The sequence below is a fragment of the Gymnogyps californianus genome, chromosome 1, assembly GCF_018139145.2.
Source record: "Gymnogyps californianus isolate 813 chromosome 1, ASM1813914v2, whole genome shotgun sequence".
In the NCBI taxonomy this organism is placed as follows: Eukaryota; Metazoa; Chordata; class Aves; order Accipitriformes; family Cathartidae; genus Gymnogyps; species Gymnogyps californianus.
The window spans coordinates 131,665,051-131,685,471 of NC_059471.1; the positions used below are offsets into that span (position 1 = coordinate 131,665,051).

A 20,421-nucleotide genomic window follows, 5' to 3' on the forward strand; every position below is an offset into this window, starting at 1 on the left:
CTCAACACAGCTACCTTCTTGCCACTCACACTGCCCAAACTCTCATAATTTGCCGAGTGTCTTTGATGAACCAAAGTATCCGAGCAGCAACAATGCATGTTTGGGAGAGGTATCAATTTTGAATTTGAGGGGAATGAAGATGCAGAAGTTATCATCAATAGCAGAAAAGATCACAGCAGGCATTCCGTAACACACATTTTATGCCCCTCTTCTGAGGGACATCTTCATTTTCCTCATGGCATCACACCCAACCCTTCTGTCTTTATTTTCATAGCCATTTGAGCTATCCTGACCTTATGTTCTCTATTTTATCTCAAGGTGATACTAGTTTCTGGTTTGTCTATGCCAATCGCATCAACGTCAAACATCTAATATCCAGCTCTCCAATAAAACTTCATTTTGTCCCACAAGCAGGAAATGATCCAAACCAAAAGCCAATAAAAATTTTGAGTTCCTTCCTAGAACTGCCTCCTTTTGCAATGCTTGCACTATAGTACATCCAGTTACTGAGTGATGCATCAGTGAACTTTCAGATCTCCTTGTGATTATTTAAGACGCAGACAGGATTCTGGCAATACTTCAAAGATCAGCCTTGTCACCACAGAAGTCCCTTAGGAGCAGATTTCATTCTCTGATTTGGCTTTTATAGGCAGATCAATCATACAAGATCAGCTCCTGGGGAGGTATTGCTTCTCTGACTGGACCTGTTTGAAACTGCTGCCTCTCTCTTTGGGAATATAGCTTTTAGTCTCCAGAAAATGAACTTGAAGGAGTAAGTGAAATAAAATTAATGAAGACAACAGAGGAGGTAGCAGTGGCTTTCTTTTTATAATGATAACATGGGGAAACAAAGTACTGTGACTATGTAGAGGAATTTGGTAAGAAGCCAGCAGAAGGACAGAATAGCCAGACTCTTCCCTTACACGTGATGAAGTCGGAGCCCCTTCTTCCAGTGAAACATGCTGTAGTGCCTGAAGGAGGCACCAGTACTGCCACTTTCAGGACCTGCTTTATCCCCGCTGCATATTGAGCTCCAAATACCCAAAATCAATCTTCACATACATCAGCTACAGCTAAACCCTGAAAATTTGATATTGCTGATACTGTAAACTCTGCTGCTGTACAGAAACCCTGTTTATTCTGCAAAGCCTGCATGCCATGCTAGACTGGTTACAACTGTCTTTTCGTCATATCACTCAGTTGTAAAGACAGAAAGGGCACCTTAATGAGTCTTCGTTGCTGACAGGTTTGTGCAACAACATATGTATCATCCCTTCCATCACACAGTGGCAGAAAGTGGTATGGATATGTAAGCAGAGGCAACAACTACGTCTCCTAACGGCAGCTCTGGCCTCATTCACACTGCTAGCAGTGGCTTCTGTCTATGGATTTAACCAACTAAAACATTCTCCAAACTGTTATGCAGGAAGAAAAAAAAAGGGGTAGGGAATATAGTCAACTCAGACACTTCTCTTCCAAAAGCAGACAATTCACGACATTTCAGGGAGGTAACCAATACAGGAATCTTGGTAGATTTCAACACCAGAACTGTATTACCAAATTTGTTGATGTAACATATCAAGAAAATTGTCACACATTAGAAGACTTTGCTTCATAGGCAAAACCCCAGAGCGATCACAACTGTGTGACAAAAGAGTGCTCTTGATAGCTGGTTTGTGTCAATGATGGAGGAGATGAGTAGCCATGACACACTAGCTCAGTTTTAAAAACAGATCTCTTAATAAAATCTCCATAACATGTTCCTATCTTTATACTAGTTTTTCTTATTGCATGTATCATCTCCGTAAGTTAGAGGTTATGGCATATTCTAGTATAGCATTTTTTGTTATTAATTAAAAAGAAAGATGGTGGAAGACCAGTGACTTCGAACGTTTTACCTTGAACCAAATATGCAACAGAGTGCATTAGCCTCTACAGGGTGGACTACAGGTGTCCTACGGATTTGACTGAATTGAAAATATTTAAGTATGTAAGAGATTATAAAATATGCCTGATACTCTTGCTTATACCAAGAAGCATTCTAGAAAAATATGTTGTGGGATAAATGCAGAAAAGTCATCCAAGGGCACAAAGGACTTTTGTTCCATGCATTTACTCTCTTCCCGTGACACACACAGGAGAAACAGGTTCTACAATATCAGAGCATGGCACATACTTGTATAAGACATGTCAAGTCAGTGTATCTAAAAAAAAAAGTCTTTTGCAAAGGGCATTTCTTAAAAGGAGATAACCTCTCCTCTGCTGTGCTGCCAGAAATCAAATAGAAGTCTTAAAAACTAAAGCTCTTTCAGCATAAGCTTCTTGTATGGGAAATTCCACTTCTATTTTCTGCTGGTAAAATGGGCTGATCTGGGACCCTAAAGCTAGGAAAAAAAGAAAGCCCAAATTTGTTGAGCCACTGTATTCTTCTAGAATGTAGATGCTAGCTTTTACAGGAAGATGCAAGAGTGAAGAGAACTTACTTCAAAGTTTCAGCAAGGAAAAAGCTCTGCTGTACATCGTCATATGTCGGAGATGAGGAATAGACATCCTTGACACCAGAAAAGCCACCACTGACTCGGCAATACTTGTCAATTGCCTGCAAAGAAGAAGGGAAAAGAAAAGGAGAATTTAATTGTAGAGCAAAATTTGGAAAAATTAAAGGATCAGGCTTGATCAACAAAGGAGGTAGCTCTTTCCGTGCTGCATTGTTCTGTTGTGAATTTCCCTGTCAGAGGATGCTGTGGATGTTAACAGTTTATGCTGACCAAAAAAAAAAAAAAAAAAGGGACTGGACACATACAGAAGTAAAATCGCTCCAGGACTACCAATGACACCACATCTGGCAAACTGCTAAGAAAGTATTCTGGGGAAGAATACTTTCTTTTCTGGGTATTTACTGTTGACTGATATTGATGACAGGACACGGACTCAGTAGACTTTTGCTCTGAGCTGGTATGGCTCCTCATAGGTAACATCAAATAGAACATCCACCAGTCAATCAATGCAACTTATGCTATGAGGTGCATAGGAAGATGACAAACATCCCTGGATTTTGCAGCTGGAAGAGTTTGAAGAGTTACAGGAACTCTGTGACTAGTAGCTAGTCATAGGGACTTACTGAAAGTAGGAATAAAATACTGTACTCATCTTTAGGGACTGTTGATTTCATCTTATAAACTCTTCTAGCTGCTGCTTTCTCCCCACATTTCCATCTCCTATATGTACTCTTCTCTGTTTCCCCTTTATACAGTTGAAACTCAAGTCAGCTTGTGTGCTGGACTGCAGAAGAGCTCTTTATCTTTAAAGCATGAAGTTTAAATCCATAAACATTCCATGCAGAAAGGGGCCAATGGATCCATGATTCACAAATCACCCAGCTAGTCAGCTCCAACACAGTACTGCAAAAAGCACAATGGAAGAGGAGGAGACTGGAAAGAACGCGTTAGTAGCTCAGAGCACCTCTCACCTACGCTTTCATTATTCCACTCACATGCACAACCTTACAGCACACAAGAATATCAGCCATTAAAACTGGCCCCAAAGAAACGACTCTGAAATGACTCACAGGTTATTTGTGCTTCCCCGCTGCTTTGGCAGTGCTTCCTCAGCAGACACCAACTCTTTTAATAGATTCACGCAGGGACAGAAAAGGCACAGTGATGAAGGAAAATGTTTGGCTCAGGATATCTGTCATTAGCAACTACTGAACGTAGCTACCTGTAGTTCAGTAATCTATGATTCAGCCCGTTAGCCTGTATGAAGTTTCCCTCCGCATGGTGCTTTAGGCCCAGATTTTCGTTAATTCTGATTTTTGCTAGTTATACTCAACAGAAGCTGAGGGGAGTCAAGGCAGGGGAGCAAATAAGTTTTGAATGATGTCCCTTTTTATGCAGAGAAAACAAATTCAATCAAAATTAACTCTTCAAGGTCCTTACTATAGCTCTTGCGTACTAGAAATACCGGGAAACAAAGGAGAATTTTCCATTGGACACATGCATGAAGAATGCCGGCAGATGCCATCACTGAAATAGAAGGAAAAGTGAAAAGGCAAATGAGCAAGGTACCTAGGGCAGTAAGTCACAGCACATCAGGTACTACAGCTAACCTCCTCCTAGTATACACTCTTACCCTGTGGAAATGTGAGGTTGTTCATGGACCAAAGAATAATCCAGACTGTATAAATTTCTTTCAAATTTCTGAAGACCAAGATTTTTAAAGAAGCAGCAGGAGAGACTGGCAAAAGGATGTTACTGGAATGGCTGTGGCTCTAGAGCCTGAGCTTATGCCAAGACAGGTACTGTCTTTCTTGGCAAAATCTAATTCTTACTGTAATTCCTTATCTCAAGTGGAGCCTTCTCTAAGTTCAGATGGAAATGCTCCCTTTTTTGTTGGGACTTGAACCTAAAAAGATAAAGTGTCTGGATGAATTCTTTTCAGATCTGGTTACTGGTGCGGGCTAGGGCTACACTGAGACTATTCACATGTTGGGATTTGGGTTGGCCAGGTCTTCTCTACAGTCTGGAGAGAAAGGTGTATGTGAAACATCTAGCCCAACAGCATCACGCGCATGACAAACTCTTTGTCTGCACACATGCTCCTGCACATCACAAGTGATGCGAGTTATCACATGGCAGCCAAACAAAAAAAAAAAAAAAAAAGGGGGGGGAAAGAAAAAAATTAATTGCTTGGCCGACTTCTGAAGAAAAAATACATACGCTGCTTATGGAACCATTTGCACATTCCTCCCCACAAGTCCTACAGCCACTAGGCAAGCGTGATATGAATAAACACGAGTCAAAGCACTTTTGCTCTCTAGGCAGGAAATGAAGTGCCTCCTCTTGCTGCTATCCCCTTTTTTTATAATACTGCAGAACATGACCTTGTCTCTGCTCTGGAGTGTGGCAAGATGGAGGGGGAAGCTCCAATGGTTACAGTCCTGCCAGAATTTCTAGCATGCAGAGTCTGACCTTGCAGGTATTCCTCTGGTCAACTATTCAGCAACTGTGACACTGTGTGCCACAGCCTGGACAGGAGAAACTTGCTAGTGATTGTGGCAAAATGAAAACAAGGAACAAACAGTACCACTGTTAGGACATTGTCTCCTTCGACTTGTTTATTCTGGAGACTGCAGACAATAGATAGCACTGAGATCCTGCTCTGTGCTGTAGAGGTCTCATACTTGGCTAATTAAGTGCAACACTGGTGAAGCTAGCAGGCCTAGAAGACTGAAGAAAGAAAATGTGTGATTTATATTGATTTTTTTTTTTTCCCCTTACAATTACCAAGTAGTCTTGTATCTTCAGAAATTTCTCCTTGGGGAGACAGACTCTGGCTAGACTGGAGTTCAGGATAGGCAGAGGATTTATCCTAGTTGGTCAGAGATCTAGACACTGCAGGTAGTAATGAACTGTAGAGGAAAAATTCCTCTGAAAGACTGCTATACAGCTATTCATCCAAATATGGATAAACAAATTGTCCTTGATTCAGAGGTGTACAGAACTTCAGGACACTGGCTCAAAAGTTTGGTGCTGTAGACAAGCTGCTTAAAAGGCATCTGAAATTTGCAGTGTTCTGCTTTCACACAGATCTCAAAGTACTTGGTGTAGAGGCAGCTGATTTGCCACCCGGATACTCTTTCACTCAAGAGCTGAAGACCAGTCTCCTTGATAAAATGATGCTAAATTTATTGCACCCTAGAATACAGGGAAGTCCTAGATGACTGGAAGGGTATCAAGGTAATGCTACTATTATGAGGCATTGGCAGGCTGAATGATTTTAGGATGGCATACCTGATGTTAGTTCCAAACAATTACGGAAACACATGTAAAAAATACAGAATAAAAGGATAATTGACACTGATCAGCATAGTTTTATAGAAAACTATCTTGCTCACAAGCTTGATTTCATTCTTTGAGGTCTACAAATCGACAAATAAAGGTAACTGCAGAGCTGCAATAAACTTAAAAGTTTCTAAAACAATTGACATGGTACCATAAGATGTTATGAAAAGACAAAGCAGCACTATACCATACCAATATCACTATCTTAATTTAAAACTGACTGACAGTGCTCTAAGAACAAACTGGAAACATAAAATCATCACCAAATAGAGCTGCTTCTCAGAGATCCACAAGGAGCACTCTGAAGTTTTATCAATCACTGCAACACTGCTGCTGCCAAAAATGATATAGGTAAATAACAGCCGACAGTGTAATGCGGCAGTAACTGGGGCCCAAACAAAATGAGTTTCATATAACCAGGCACATAATCCTAAATCTAGACATAAAGGCTGTGTAACTGCAGAACCAGATTAGCCTGGAAAGTAGGGACACTTGAAAGAATTCAGTGGCCACATGAGACAATTCAGTATGAGTTCCTGCTAGGATATTGTGGCAGATGCACACACAGGGACAGTAAAGAGTAACAGGGATATAATTTTACTTTTGCACAGGGCTGTGGGTAAAGTCAAAACCAGAATATGCAATTCTAGAATTCATTTTTTAAAAAGGATGATGAACTGGCAGGAGTGCAGATGTTTGGAGAAAATGCTTTACAGCAAGAGACAATACAATTTGTGTAGCATCTTAAGTAGACTCAGTAGTAAGCTTACTACAACCTATGAAAACTCTTTGGAAAGAAAACATGGGGAAATAAAAGACATTTTAATATGGTATAGAAGGTCATAGGAAAATCCAGTGATTGACAGCTGAAACTAGACAAATTCAAATGGGAAATAAAGCATATATTTTTAACAGCATAAGTAATTAAATAATCGAACAAACTACCAAAAGAAGTGGATCTTCCAGTTCCCTTTATTCAAACCAAGAGTAGAACAGAAGAATATGCAACAGTGTATTCTTGCCAAATACATGTGTCTCAGCTCAAAAGTGATGCAAAGTGAAATTTCAGGGCCTGTGACATACTGGGAGGTCACAGTTGATCTAAGTTCTTTCAAAATAAAACTGGAGATGCCTCTAGCTCCGACCCCAGCTCCAGCTCCCTCAGTTCCTCTGATGGTGTTTTTGTGGTTGCATGTGTGATTCTTCTTGACTATGCCAAGAACATGCTCATAAAAACTCTGTTTCTTCACCAGCTGTGGAACTCACAGCTTCCAGCCCATGAACTGTGAACCCATGTTTCTTTCATGTCCAACCTATGTCTGTCTCTTTTCTGTCTGCTTTGCTTCACTAAGTAGAGAGCTATAGGTCTTTCCACTCCATCTTACTGTCAATCCTCAATTTGCCTGAAGTTAGCCCGAACTTGAGGTCTTGTATATTATTTTCACTGTAAGCAGAAATTCTGAACGAACTCTGCAGCCTCTGTGGTGCAATCCTACTTAATCAGATACGCAAGTCCTCAACAAATAGTTGAACCCTTCAATAACACAGCTTAGATTAGTAATTGGCTTTACATGCCTATTGTGAAGTGGTGCCTCTTATTGCTTTCAAATAATTAGCCTAAAAAGGATTTTAGTCATTTTCTGTATTTACCCTGAATATCTTGCATGCTTATTTCTGTAATACTTCAGCCAGCCCCTCAGAATACCATCATCCAATTTGGCTGGCCCAATACAATTGAGATGGGTGTTGTCTCTAGTGCTAAGTATAGTATTAGGGAGAATTAGCCTTTTTTAATTAGGAAAGAGATAGAGACCCTGTCACAGGGATTTATGATCACTGAGGGAATAAAAGATTCAGCTTCCTGGTTTTTCCCCACAGACACTGGATTTGGAGAGATGTGACAAAACAGGCCTTGGTCAAAGCACAACATCTGCACTAAAATGCCCAAGTTGTGTCCAAAAATCTAGACAATAAAGCCAAAAAGAAGCTGCCAATGGTGAAACAGATAAAGAAAGTACAGTACAAAGATCTGCATACACACATAATCCAGCCCTCTGTGCAAATTCCCACTGATAAAAGGCAGAGAGAGATCTGGGCTGGGAGCGCTAAAGAAACTTAGCCAGGTGGTTCTGCAATGTATCCTGGATCATCTCTGAAGAGTTCTTAAAATGACAGAAGCAGTTCACTGATACGTTAGAGGTCTAACGCAAATCCATTCAGGTAGGGATGCATTCATCCATTCAAAGAAGCAAACAAGGAAGACCACCAAGAACTCAGTCATCAAACACCAGGTTACACCAGGTTCACTGTAGAAAAATAAGACCATTTAGAACTCAGAAACAAAACTCAGTTTCCCCAAAAGTTTAAAAGAACTACCAGACTTCTGATGAAGAAACTATCATTCACCACGAGAAGTCTGTAATACAGATTTCAAAGTATGCTTCAGTGGAAAGTGAATACAGTGTTGTACAGGAGCAGCAAGCCAACTGCTCTGTGTGTCATACCAGATTCTTCTCTATTTATAAGTGGAGGAATAAACACAACCAGAGCTGTGTGTGGTAGGGAAGAAGGAAAAGTAGTGAGTAGACGTGAGGAGTAAACACAAGAACTTATTATCTACATGCAGGGAACAGAAAACCCTGGGGAACAAAAAGCTTCCCAAGCTTCTGTATTAGTATGATGGTGGGGTAAGAAAATCTGTAATTGTGGGAGGGAAGGGTACACAAAACCATTTACAAAGAGTTCAAAAATATTTTACAGCTATGTTGGATAAAGAAACTTTTTATTGAGGAAGCAAGAAAAATAAGGCACTCTGTAAGGACAGAGGCAGTTAAGCACATGGGCTGCTTGATTTACACAACTCTGATGCAGGTTGACAGAAGGATAAAATAAAATCCTGCCCTGCACACAGAGAAAATTGGAGGCAAGGGAGGAGGAAGGGAGGGTTTGGTTTGAAAGCATTAATGGGGACCAAGATATGAAGGCAAATGGAGAAAACTGAACAAAATGCTTTGCAGCGTGCTTAAGAGACAGATCCTGGCCTGAAAAAATTCACATTTGTAAATTCTTTAACCTAGTACAAAGGACCCAATCTCAGCTTGGATCATCCAGCCACAGCTTCTGACAGGAGCTCGTGTTAGATCAGCAAGCATTTGTAGTACACACACTGGCAAGGAGTAGGTTACTAAATCCGTTTCTTTGTCATACTAGAAACATGCATAGTTTGGGCAGGAGGGATGATATGACTCAATGTTTGATGTTTTGGAGAGAGCGGCAATGCATTCTGGAATACAAATGTGACAAATGTGGAACCTCTCTCCAGAATAACATAATGTTGGTTATAACAAAACAGTCTACAAGGCAAAACTTAACCAAGACTAAGACACAATCTTAAAATACTTGGACTCTTCTACATGACTGTAACTGCGCTGAGGGAAGGATAGGGATGAGCTCAGCTAAATATCCTGAACCTGCATTAACTATCTTCCACCTGATGAATACAGGCTTTTCAACAGATCTCCTCCTCCAAGTACTTTTTCTGAGTCTCTTGCCTCTGGAGCGAAACTGGTTTTCACCTGCAGAATAAAGTTTCTCCAGGCTCTTGGTTCATCTCTTCCTTTGCTCTTCCCTCATCTCCTTTGGCTGTAGTCAAAATATTTCCTTAGTGTCTTGTTATCTTTAATGTTTATTCTCATCTCTGAAACTGGCTTTAAGCTGTGTTTCCAAAGACTGCTGGAGCTGTAGCAGGGAAGTGGAGGAGCTGTAGTAATCCACAGATCTTGAAGACAGCCAGCAAATTAGTTTTGCACAAGCCCAGTACAGACCAGCAGGTGGAAGCAGTGAGAAACATGAGACCAAAAAGGCTCACAAGTTCAGCCCTAGGAAGCATTTAAAAGGCGAAGTGTTTTGGGGATTACAAATAATTTTTACAATTAGAATATTATACTGCCATGTGAAAATGAAGCCTAGTTATTCATATAGCCCATAATCTATGACCCAGATAAAGGAGTTATCCATCTACATACAAAGGATGAATGAAGGAAGGCCACGAGCACAGATCTGTGTAGAGTCTTATAACGAATCTGGGCTTCTGCAGACCAGTACAAGCATTTCCAATGAAAAAGACTCAGAAGCATTTTCACACTTGGGAATTTGATTAAAACATTCATCAACTAGATTTAAACCCAGGAAAGCAGCTATACCAAAAAAAAAAAAGCAACAATCTCTAAAATTCCTTAACAACAATTTTTAAATTCTGCCTTATGTGTCATTACTTACTGACTTCCTTTTATGATCTACTTTTTGTGACGCTGTAATTTTTTGTTATAATTGAGTAAATCTAAACTGACTGGCAAATTTTTTTCCTTCCAATCTGTGGTGGGTTGACCCTGGCCGGATGCCAGGTGCCCACCAAAGCCGCTCTATCACTCCCCCTCCTAAGCTGGACAGGGGAGAGAAAATAAAATGAAAGGCTCGTGGGTCGAGATAAGGACAGGGAGATCACTCACCAATTACCTTCACGGGCAAAACAGACTCGACTTGGGGAAAAATTAGTTTAATTTATTACTAGTCAAAACGGAGCAGGATAACGAGAAATAAAACCAAAGCTTAAAACACGTTGCCCCCACCCCTCCCTTCTTCCCAGGCTTAACTTTACTCCTAATTTTCTCTACCTCCTCCCCCACCGAGCGGCGCAGGGGGACGGGAAAGGGGGGTTCAGGTCAGTTCATCACATGTTGTCTCTGCCGCTCCTTCCTCCTCAGGGGGAGGACTCCTCACACTCTTCCCCTGCTCCAGTGTGGGGTCCCTCCCATGGGAGACAGTCCTCCATGAACTTCTCCAACGTGAGTCCTTCCCACGGGCTGCCGTTCTTCACGAACTGCTCCAGCATGGGTCCCTTCCATGGGGTGCAGTCCTTCAGGAACAGACTGCTCCAGCGTGGGTCCCCCGCGGGGTCACAAGTCCTGCCAGCAAACCTGCTCCAGCGTGGGCTCCTCTCTCCATGGGTCCACAGGTCCTGCCAGGAGCCTACTCCAGCGCGAGCTTCCCACGGGGTCACAGCATCCTTCAGGCATCCACCTGCTCCAGCGTGGGGTCCTCCATGGGCCGCAGGTGGATATCTGCTCCACCGTTGACCTCCATGGGCTGCAAGGGGACGGCCTGCCTCACTATGGTCTTCACCACGGGCTGCAGGGGAATCTCTGCTCCGGCGCCTGGAGCACCTCCTCCCCCTCCTTCTTCACTGACCTTGGTGTCTGCGGAGTTGTTCCTCTCACATCTTCTCACCCCTCTCTCCGGCTGCAACTGCTACTGCCCTGTAACTTCTTTTCCCTTTCTTAAATATGTTATCACAGAGGCGCTACCACTGTTGCTGATGGGCTCAGCCTTGGCCAGTGGCAGGTCCGTCTTGGAACCTGCTGGCATTAACTTTATCGGACATAGGGGAAGCTTCTAGCAGCTTCTCACAGAAGCCACCCCTGTAGCCCCCCCCGCTACCAAAACCTTGCCACACAAACCCAATACACAATCAGACAACCAAGAAAAGAAAAAGCCATGACACCAACCCATGTATACATACGTACATGCTATCTAGTCTACAAACCATCTGAGAACAGTTGTCCTATCACTTGTGTTTTAATAGCTGACCAAGAAGAAACTGTAAGAATAGCTTTGTGTTTTAATCTAAACTGAATGCGAACACAGGCTTAACAAAGTTATTTATAATACACTTTCATTTCCCAACATAAATTACCTCTCTCGGGGGCTGTGGACTACTGATAACAGTAAGAGTCATGACCAGTGGATTCTATTTCCATGCCTAAAACTCATTGGCTGTATAATGCTGAACGCAGCTCTCATCTGCGCGTCCGATTCAGCAGTTGCAAAACAGGAACAACTGCGCGCACCCCCATATGTACCCTCGTTTACAGGAACTTGTGAAACTCAATTACCATTTGAAGTGTTTCAGTATCACGAGATTAAAGTGGCTACAAAAGGAAAACACAAAGAATTAAATTACTGACAATTAATACAGTTACCTGCGTTGCCTCCCAGCCCCACTGCCTGTACTTGGGATCGTGGGTGAATCTCCACATATACCAGTAGGTCTCAATCACCTCTGGTCTTAGGATGTAATACTTCTCATTCTGCCGCACTGCCACTGCCTCTACACCACCATCAAATTTGAATGCTTCTGGACCCAGCTTTAATGCTGCAGAGAAAAGAAAAAAAAAGAAAAAAAGAAAAAATTTATTCCTTATCAATCTTTGCAGGAAGGGTGGACAGGAGACTGCTATATCCCAAGCATGTGAGAAAAGCAGAAACCAGCTTGTCTTTAAGCAGTCCCATAAATATTTCCTATTGTTGAGGCCTATAATTTTTCTTATGAATAATTTATGCAATTCCTGTGAGAAAACTACCTATCTTGACAGGAGTACAGTAATCCTCTTAAACTAATGAAACGCTAAGAATATAAAGACATTAACATATTCAATTATATGATAAAATTAAAGTGACCAACATCAGTTCTTTACAAGCAAAAGGGAAAAAAAAAAAAAAAGGGGGGGTCAACAGAGGTTTTGATGTCCTTTGATCCCACCCAGCACAGCAAGAAAAGATCTTAGAACAAAACCAGGTACCACCATCTCAAATAACCTGCGTCTTTATCCAAACTCTCTTGGTTTAGGGAAGTGCTGTCAGGCCACCTATAACTGATGTGCTTCATAATGTGATCCTCAAGTAAAGAGTTTACAACTAGGCAATGAAAACTTAGCCACATCTGAAAATAAATCTCTGAACTAAGAGATTCACTATTTCAGCCCTTAAAGGGAGCTGTAATGGCCCTGTGCCAGCATCTGGAAGACTATTCATATAAGGAGAAGGTACCTGTAGAAAAACTGGTTATAATATGAAGATGCAATTACATACTTTTTTTTTATTATACAGCTACACATTATTCCTCAAATTTGACATAAATAATGCACTCTTATCTACAGCTGCACCCCACCCTTTGCTTTGGTAGAGAATTTTTAAGGTGCTGAACTTTGAAGCTGCACTCGAGCTTTAAAAATTATCGACGCAAATAATCATGTAATTCTTATGGGCTACAGGCTCAAATTAACCATGGTCTCATGAGTCTCAAAGGGGAACCTTAGAATACTACAATAAAAAATATGAGCACTTCCCAGTGCGTGCCCCAGCAAAAAATCTCCAAAACAAGTTCCTCAATCTTTTTGTTTCAAGGGAGTACAGCTCTGGATGCTAACAGAGAAAAGCACCACTCTGCTTCAGCCACAAGCGGGGTAAGGAAAACTTCATCAAGAAATGTTTATGATACTTCTTTCAACGTGGGTCATTTTACCAGTTCCAGTAAAAAAATTTACAAATTTTACTGCAAAACCACTGAGATTAGATACAGAGTTCTACCTATCCAAAATTAAGAAGATAAGAATAGCCATACTGGACCTGATGGAAGTTCTGTCTGGTCCAGTATCATGTCTCCAACAATGACCAAATTCAGACAAGGATGGGGAAGAGGAAGAACAGGCCAAGTATATGAGATACCTTTTTCCAGCTTCTCTACCAGTCTCCAATTTTCCTGAGCTCAAGGCTTCTCCCAAACTAGACATACTTTTTTATGTGGTTAGTAATTCTTAATAGATTTATTTCCCAAGTACTTATCTGGTGTTTCTTTAAACCTGTGTAAGCCTTAAGCATCCAAAACAACCTCTGCTAAGGAGTTCCACATCTCTAATACCTCTTTGGTGTAGAACCACTTTTTTTTCTTCTTTTCCATTTTCAAGCTTGGTTCCTACTAGACTCATTCAATAGTCTCTAGGTCTTGTCATGGAGAAGAGAGTGAACAACTGATTCCTATCCACTCTCTCCAGTCCCCTGGTGATTTTGCAAATCTGTTGTATCCTACCTAAAACGTCCCTTTTCCACACTGAAGAATACTACCCAATTCAGTTGTTCCTTGAATGGAAACTGTTCCATACCTTTACTTTTCCTTCTAGCCTTTCTCTGCAACTCTTCCAACTCTACTATATCCTTTGTGAAATGAGAGGACCAGCCTGAATACAGCACTAAAAGTGTGGACAAGATTAATACAGTGACATAATGACATTTTCTATTTTGCTCTTTCTCACTTTGTTTTTCCTGACTGCTACTGAGCTGACATTTTCATAATCTCAAGAGCAATTTCCTGAGTTGTAATGGTCAGTTAAGAGCTCATCACTTTATATGAGAGGTTAGGAATAATTTTTTCATAGGTGCCTCACTTTACATTTAACTACACTGAATTTAATTTAGTAATTTATTATGCAATTACTCAACCTCATAAAGTCCTTGTGTAATTTTTCAGCTTTCTTTCATCCTTGCTATCCTGAATAGCTTTTTTTTAGTTATTATCAGCACACTTACCTTACTGTTCCTGCCCTTTTCCTGATCATTTATATATGTGTACATATGTATATATCTTTTATTTATATATACATATACACACATATTAAAATACAAAATGTAAATATACTATACATTTATACACATCTACATACCTGTGTATAAAAATACTATACATTTATACACATGTGTATAAATATATATCAAATATATCAGAGCACCACTGGTTAACCACCATTCATCCATTGCAAGAGCTGACTATTTACCTCTACCCTATTTGTTATACTACAACCATTTTTCTTCCTCCATGCAGGTACTTGCTGCTTATGCAGTAGCTGCTTAATATCTTTAAAGGGCCTTAGTAGAGAACTTTTGAAAAAGCCTTTTGGAAATCAGGTAAGCCATGTCAGCTGTATTACTCTCATCCACCAAAGCAGCTGGATTTCAGGCAGTTCTGGTGATGCATCACCTACAGAAACTGTGACACCTTCTCTTGCTTTGTAGCCTGCTGGTGCATTAAATCTTTAATTATTTACTCATATCTACTTCTAATGTTATTGGGCACTCCAAGGATGGGTGACCCCTGCGTATTGTAACAATCTCACTGAATTTTTACCTGAAACCAAGGATGTAAAATTAATCACAGCACTTCTACTAATAGCTGACTAAAGTAAAGAAGCTACTATGAACATAGCACCTTTCAGGGGAGCATTCTTCTAAGCAAAGAACCATCTAAGGCCATTTTACAATGCTATAGTGGTCACACTTTAATCCAGATATTTTAGTATTAATGAAGCTGATAGGCTATAGTCTAGGCAGGGAGAGCAGATAAGAAACAATTTCACATCATAGTACAAAATTGCAAAGCTAAACCAGTACCATTTTAAAAGAGCTTTTAACTGATTTAAAAGTTGACTTCAATGAGAGCTGTATTTAGCACTGCTGAAAATAAGGGCAAATCCTCAGACTTCTAGATAAATATTTATATATTTAATTTTAGAAATAATTTTGAAAACATTGTTTAATTTTTTCTGTGTTCGTTTTAGACTACAGTCAATTTCCTGAAAGTAAGAAAGGATTCATAATTATAATAATACTTTCTAGGCTCTAACTCATATAAAATGTGAGGAAGAGAACCTCCAAGATACTTTTGTTTGAGACTCTCTGAACCATTCCATCAACATACATTGCTATTTTATACTTCTCTCAAAAACAAGTAATTATTCTTGTTTCTTTGTCTTTGCCTGTTTAGTTGCTTACTGAGAGTCTTGGGACAGAGACAGCATCTACTCATACCCTTACAATGTCTCAGCTGAAATCTTAGTCATCTGGCTTATTCTGCATTGGAATTGTCACATGTATAAAAACAGCTAAAGCTGTACCCAGATTCTGAGGACAGTTCTTGTCAAGAAACTTTAAAGACGTGCAAAAAAACTCCATCCTAAAATAATCTGTCTGTAGTCAGTCAATACTTTACATACTATCAGCTAATGGCTGGGAAAACTCTTACGTATAAGGGATAGTATATTTTACTGAAAATACTGTGTGCTATAAATCAGCACATGCTGCCATCTATATAGATAATTTTGCTTACTAATCTAACCTCTACAATACCTATGAAAGCTAATTATTCAGATGGATTTGTTAGTGGTCTTTTTATTCTTTGAATTTCATTGGACATCTTTTTTTTTTTACCATTTATAGATTTCGCATTACCAGTTATTTTATGCCTTTGCCACGTTTGTCAGTGGTACATGTTAAGCATGTAAAACAAAGAACTAATCCCCACTATCTGGAACATCTCAAGATGTGCAGTCCCCACACAAGCTTAAATGTTGAGAAACCTTGCACCACAAGCACATGAAGCTGTATTTTTAGCCTTACCAGTGCCCACTGACAGCATTATGATTCCTTGTGCTGTGCCATGGGCATACAGATCAGAGCATGCCTTCTATCTTTGGTTCTCTCAATCTTCTCTCCAAATCAAGAGCACACTGGACTACACAAAAATCTTGAAATCTCCTGTCATAGGATGGGAGATTTAGGATGACTGCAGCAATAATCTATCAATAGGTTATGGTACAGAAAAAAGCAGAGTAGGTAGGAAGCAGAGGCATGTGTAGATTACACATCACAAGACTATTGACTTTGACTGTCAACAAGCCTTTTCAAATCCTTGGTGCTTCCAAGGGGTGCCATATGCATTCACAATTTCCTGAAGAGAGGAAGAGCCTCGGGGGTCTCGTGCCGACAAGTTCAGTGGATCCTGGAAACACAAATCCCTTGCTCAGAGGCAGATCAGAATCACGCCTGTACCCCCTGCCTTCACCTTCCAAAGACCATCAGCTTCCTCCAGCTGGTGAATCAGAAAGGCATGCTACAGGGAGTGCTATAGACTGATCCTCAGCTTAAGCAGAATCTACAGGGATTTCCACAGAGCTATGGCAAGGGCCTGAGCTTCTCAGGATATGCCCAGTCACTTCTCCAGCCTACAACTCAGGAGTCTGAGGTCTTCTCTCAAATATTCATGGAGAACATCAATAGGTGAATCAGATTATTAGAGGGACTGTGTCCCTACATAAACCTCTCATTGATTACATGGTAGTGATGCCAGTTGTCACTGGGACATAATGCCCATGGAAATACACGAGGAATGGTCGCAAGGACTTTCCAACTTCTCTGTACTAATCAGCACTGTGGAGCAGACAGCATCACGAGAGATGAAATGGGTAACTTAAGTACTAACAGAATGCAATCTGGTGGGAAAGGGAATGCAAAGGATGTAGCAACATCTAGAAGGATTAAGACAAAACTTTTAACAAGCCATATAGGAGAAGGCTGTCACATGCAGACAGACCACCTTACATTTGGACAATGAGACTTGGGCCTGATGTGAGAAAATAGCATGTGTAGGATAGCAAAATTTTCTCAGGGGGTAGGTCTGGAAGACTTGCTCCCAAAAAACAGCAGGGTGTCGACCCAGTTTAACCGTCCAAATCTAAAAGCCCCAAGCTAACCTGAAGGGAATGATTAACCTGCTTTTAATTACTCAGTCACTTAGGTAACAAAAGCAGATAATTTCTCACCCAAGTTGGGTTACTATGATGGCCAGGTACCGTATGAAAAACCTCAGATCTGTACAGAAGTCAAGCAACTGACTTTTGAACTGTGTTTCTACCACAAGACATACCTCCTGTTATCTGTTTTGACTGAGATGTAGAATAAGGTATCCTTGAATTCAAGAGATAAAAGTCCTTCTCCTCTCTGTAGAGATGGGATGATCTCCTCCATCACCATCCTGAACTGAGTTTATGTATGAACATATGCAGTCTTCATAAGTCCAAAATGGGGTCTCATCCTTCCTCCACATCTGCCTCTATGAAAAAACTATTCATCTTAGTATTGATTAATCCTGACTAAAGCAGCAGCAACTACCAACGATAATAGTGTTAGGTAATGAGAAAGAAACTGAGTTGTGTGGGCTGAGATCGAGTATCTTTGCTTGACCCAGCAAGAGATGTAGGTGCAATAGGCTGTGGCCTCTCTAAGGTAGCTTCACAGATCTGAGGTTGGTCTTATTTATATGTTGGGACACGTGGCATGGTGTTACACCAGCAACCATCTGTCCAAAAGGCGATGGTGTGCTTTAACTTGTGCCACACTTTCAAACAAGTTGAGAAACATCCTGAAATCTTCAGCAAGCCCCAATGATGCACTGTGAGCATCCAAAAAACCTGCAAGGGATCACTGATACACATTCCAGGGGACTAAGGAATACCAAAAATGTCAGTGGAAAGCTCTCATTCCAATGATGCCAAGGCTAAGGCAAATAAGTCAGTCCACAACTTTACTGTGCATACCTGTGACCACGTGGCAACTTTTGCTGGTTACATGGCAAAGTGATTGCTGTTGCCAAAATGGAAGGAAAGGATGGGCAGCGGAGGATATCTTTTCACCAGTAAAGAGGTGAAAAAGCAGGATGCTTTTGTATCTGCAGGGTGGTCCTCAATCCTCCCCAAATAATTTTTGGCAAAACACACATCTTTTCATCATGTGTCTGGGGAACCTAAAAAGTATTTGAGTTGGGGAATGGGTTAGAATATGTTTGGAAGCACTGTAACCCAGCTAGGCTTGTGTGGAATTCCTGCAATACAATCTGCTCCTCCACCTGTCAGCTGGGAGAGGAGGGTATAACTGCCTGCTGGGGCAATGGCTCCTAAACACCATGAAGATCTACTACTGAGAGCACAAACTGGATGGCAACAGAACACTTGACATCAAGGGGTAGATCAGAAAGTGGAGGAGGATTCACAATGGCCTGTCTAAGCCCTCAAGGGTCTTAGAAGCCATCAAAAGAAGCAAATGCATCCAAGGGACCAGAGAGATGGTCTTAGAAACGATGAGAGTCTGGGCAATCATAATTCAACAGGTGACTTCTCACATCAATTGTGGTAACTTCAGTCCCAAAGGCAAGTAAATGAAGAAGAGAGGCAAACAGACAAGGACAAGTGAAAGGGCTATATTAGCTTGACAAAATAAGTAAAGTCTTGTTTTGTTAAAGAAGGCTGAAGTCACCACAAATGCTCTGCCTTAGAGAGGGTGATCGAGTTTGTCTGAAGACATAGGGTAATGTATGAGAGGGGAAAGTGACCTGAGAGGATACTATTATTGCCTTAAGAAGTCCTAATACATCAAGAACCTCCAGCCACAAATGTCATGACAGAAAATCACCTCAATGCTAAATAGGCATGTGGACTGTCAGTGCAAGACAAGAGCATTTTACTTATTATCACACTGGTAAAATCTGTCCAGATCAAAGTTACTCCAATGGAATTTATCTGGAAACCCAGAAGTCCTGGACTCTAAATCATCTGTCATGTCACCATGTTTATTTATTTATGCAAGATATGGAAAGCATGATTTCAAACCAGAATTTCAGGAGATGGTATTCCATGATTTATATAACAACATTATCATAAAGACAGTAGCAATTATAGAATTTAGTTTGCCTGAAGCTTTCTGAAGTATCAAATTCTTTTTTTTTTTTTTAAACAGGCTTTCATACATGCAATATGTGCAACAGGTTGCTGACAGTTGGCAATATAATGCCCTTCTTTTCCAGAATGGCTTTTATTCTGTGATATTGTGTTTCGATTTTGCTGAGACTGGACCTTGAAAAAGCGGGGTTTTTTTCTCCTCATGCTCAGCCCTTATGAAGCAACCTAGATTTCCATAAAGTAGTATTTTTATACTAAAATATTATAAAACCAGGCATATACTGCAGTTTATTATGAACAACCCTGGAAGGACAGGGGAAAGGACAGCTCTGGTTGGTTTATCTGAAGAAAAGAGCTCTCTATACTCAGCACACAGCCTCAGCACCTTGCTGTCTCCTCTGGGGACACCAAATGGGGCAAGAGTTCTCCCAAGTCTATAGGATAGAGAGATCAGGCTCTCCTCTTTGCTGACTGAAACATAAACCTATCAGCTGAACCAGGATGACTGTCTGCCCTCTGAAAGAGTTTCTTCTGCAACCAGCTAGTTCTGTCATTAAAGCATACAACTATGTCTCAAATCCTGCTGTTAAAGCATAATGAAGAAGTTGACATTTCGCACGTAACAGTTCTTTATTTTCTTTGAAAAATCAGTCCAGGCAAAAAAAAAAACCAAACAAAAAAATCCACATTCCTGAGATTGCATGGCTGAACAAAAGAAAACTAGGGCATTGCAAATTTATAGCTGTCTGTACAACTTTCAGTCTGTTTCTTGCATGTGTGTGTTCTCATACAGTCATTAAATACGTAACTAAAACTTTTATCCTCTCCATCTTTTGACTTATTTAGGGTACAGAATAAACATCTGAAGGAATAAAATAAGGACTGCACAAACACTGTAAATTTAGCATTGCTTATTTTTAAGTGTCAAATTAAACATTTAAATGCAGTTTTTCAGAATGCAACAATAGCTACTATGTCCTACCTTCTTCCTTAAGTATCCTCATATTTTTTCCTTCTCCTTTTTTTTAATGCTGTTGCTACCTAGGTAAAAATATCACTTACGTGATTGAATTCTTTAAAATGACAGGCAATTATACAATGATACTATGTAATCCTGTGAATAAGCACATGAATTCTCATCTTAAAACTGTCTGAGTTTTAGTTAGCATTACTTCTACTAG

General features: G+C 40.5%; 1 protein-coding gene across 3 annotated transcripts in view; it reads right to left on the reverse strand.

Annotated features, from left to right (window-relative positions):
- The window catches only part of MAN1A2 (mannosidase alpha class 1A member 2), a 148,862-nt gene that overhangs the window by 6,185 nt on the left and 122,256 nt on the right, over nt 1-20,421 (reverse strand). Inside the window, exons 11-12 of one of the 3 annotated variants that reach the window (XM_050893951.1) lie at nt 11,882-12,054; nt 2,484-2,599 (exon numbers count right to left, since the gene is read on the reverse strand). In XM_050893951.1, coding sequence (XP_050749908.1) covers nt 2,484-2,599; nt 11,882-12,054 — 289 coding nt within the window. Of the gene's footprint in view, nt 1-2,483; nt 2,600-3,373; nt 3,402-8,058; nt 8,150-11,881; nt 12,055-20,421 lie in introns of those variants that run through there. The other 2 variants (XM_050893958.1, XM_050893964.1) reach the window with 2 other exon arrangements.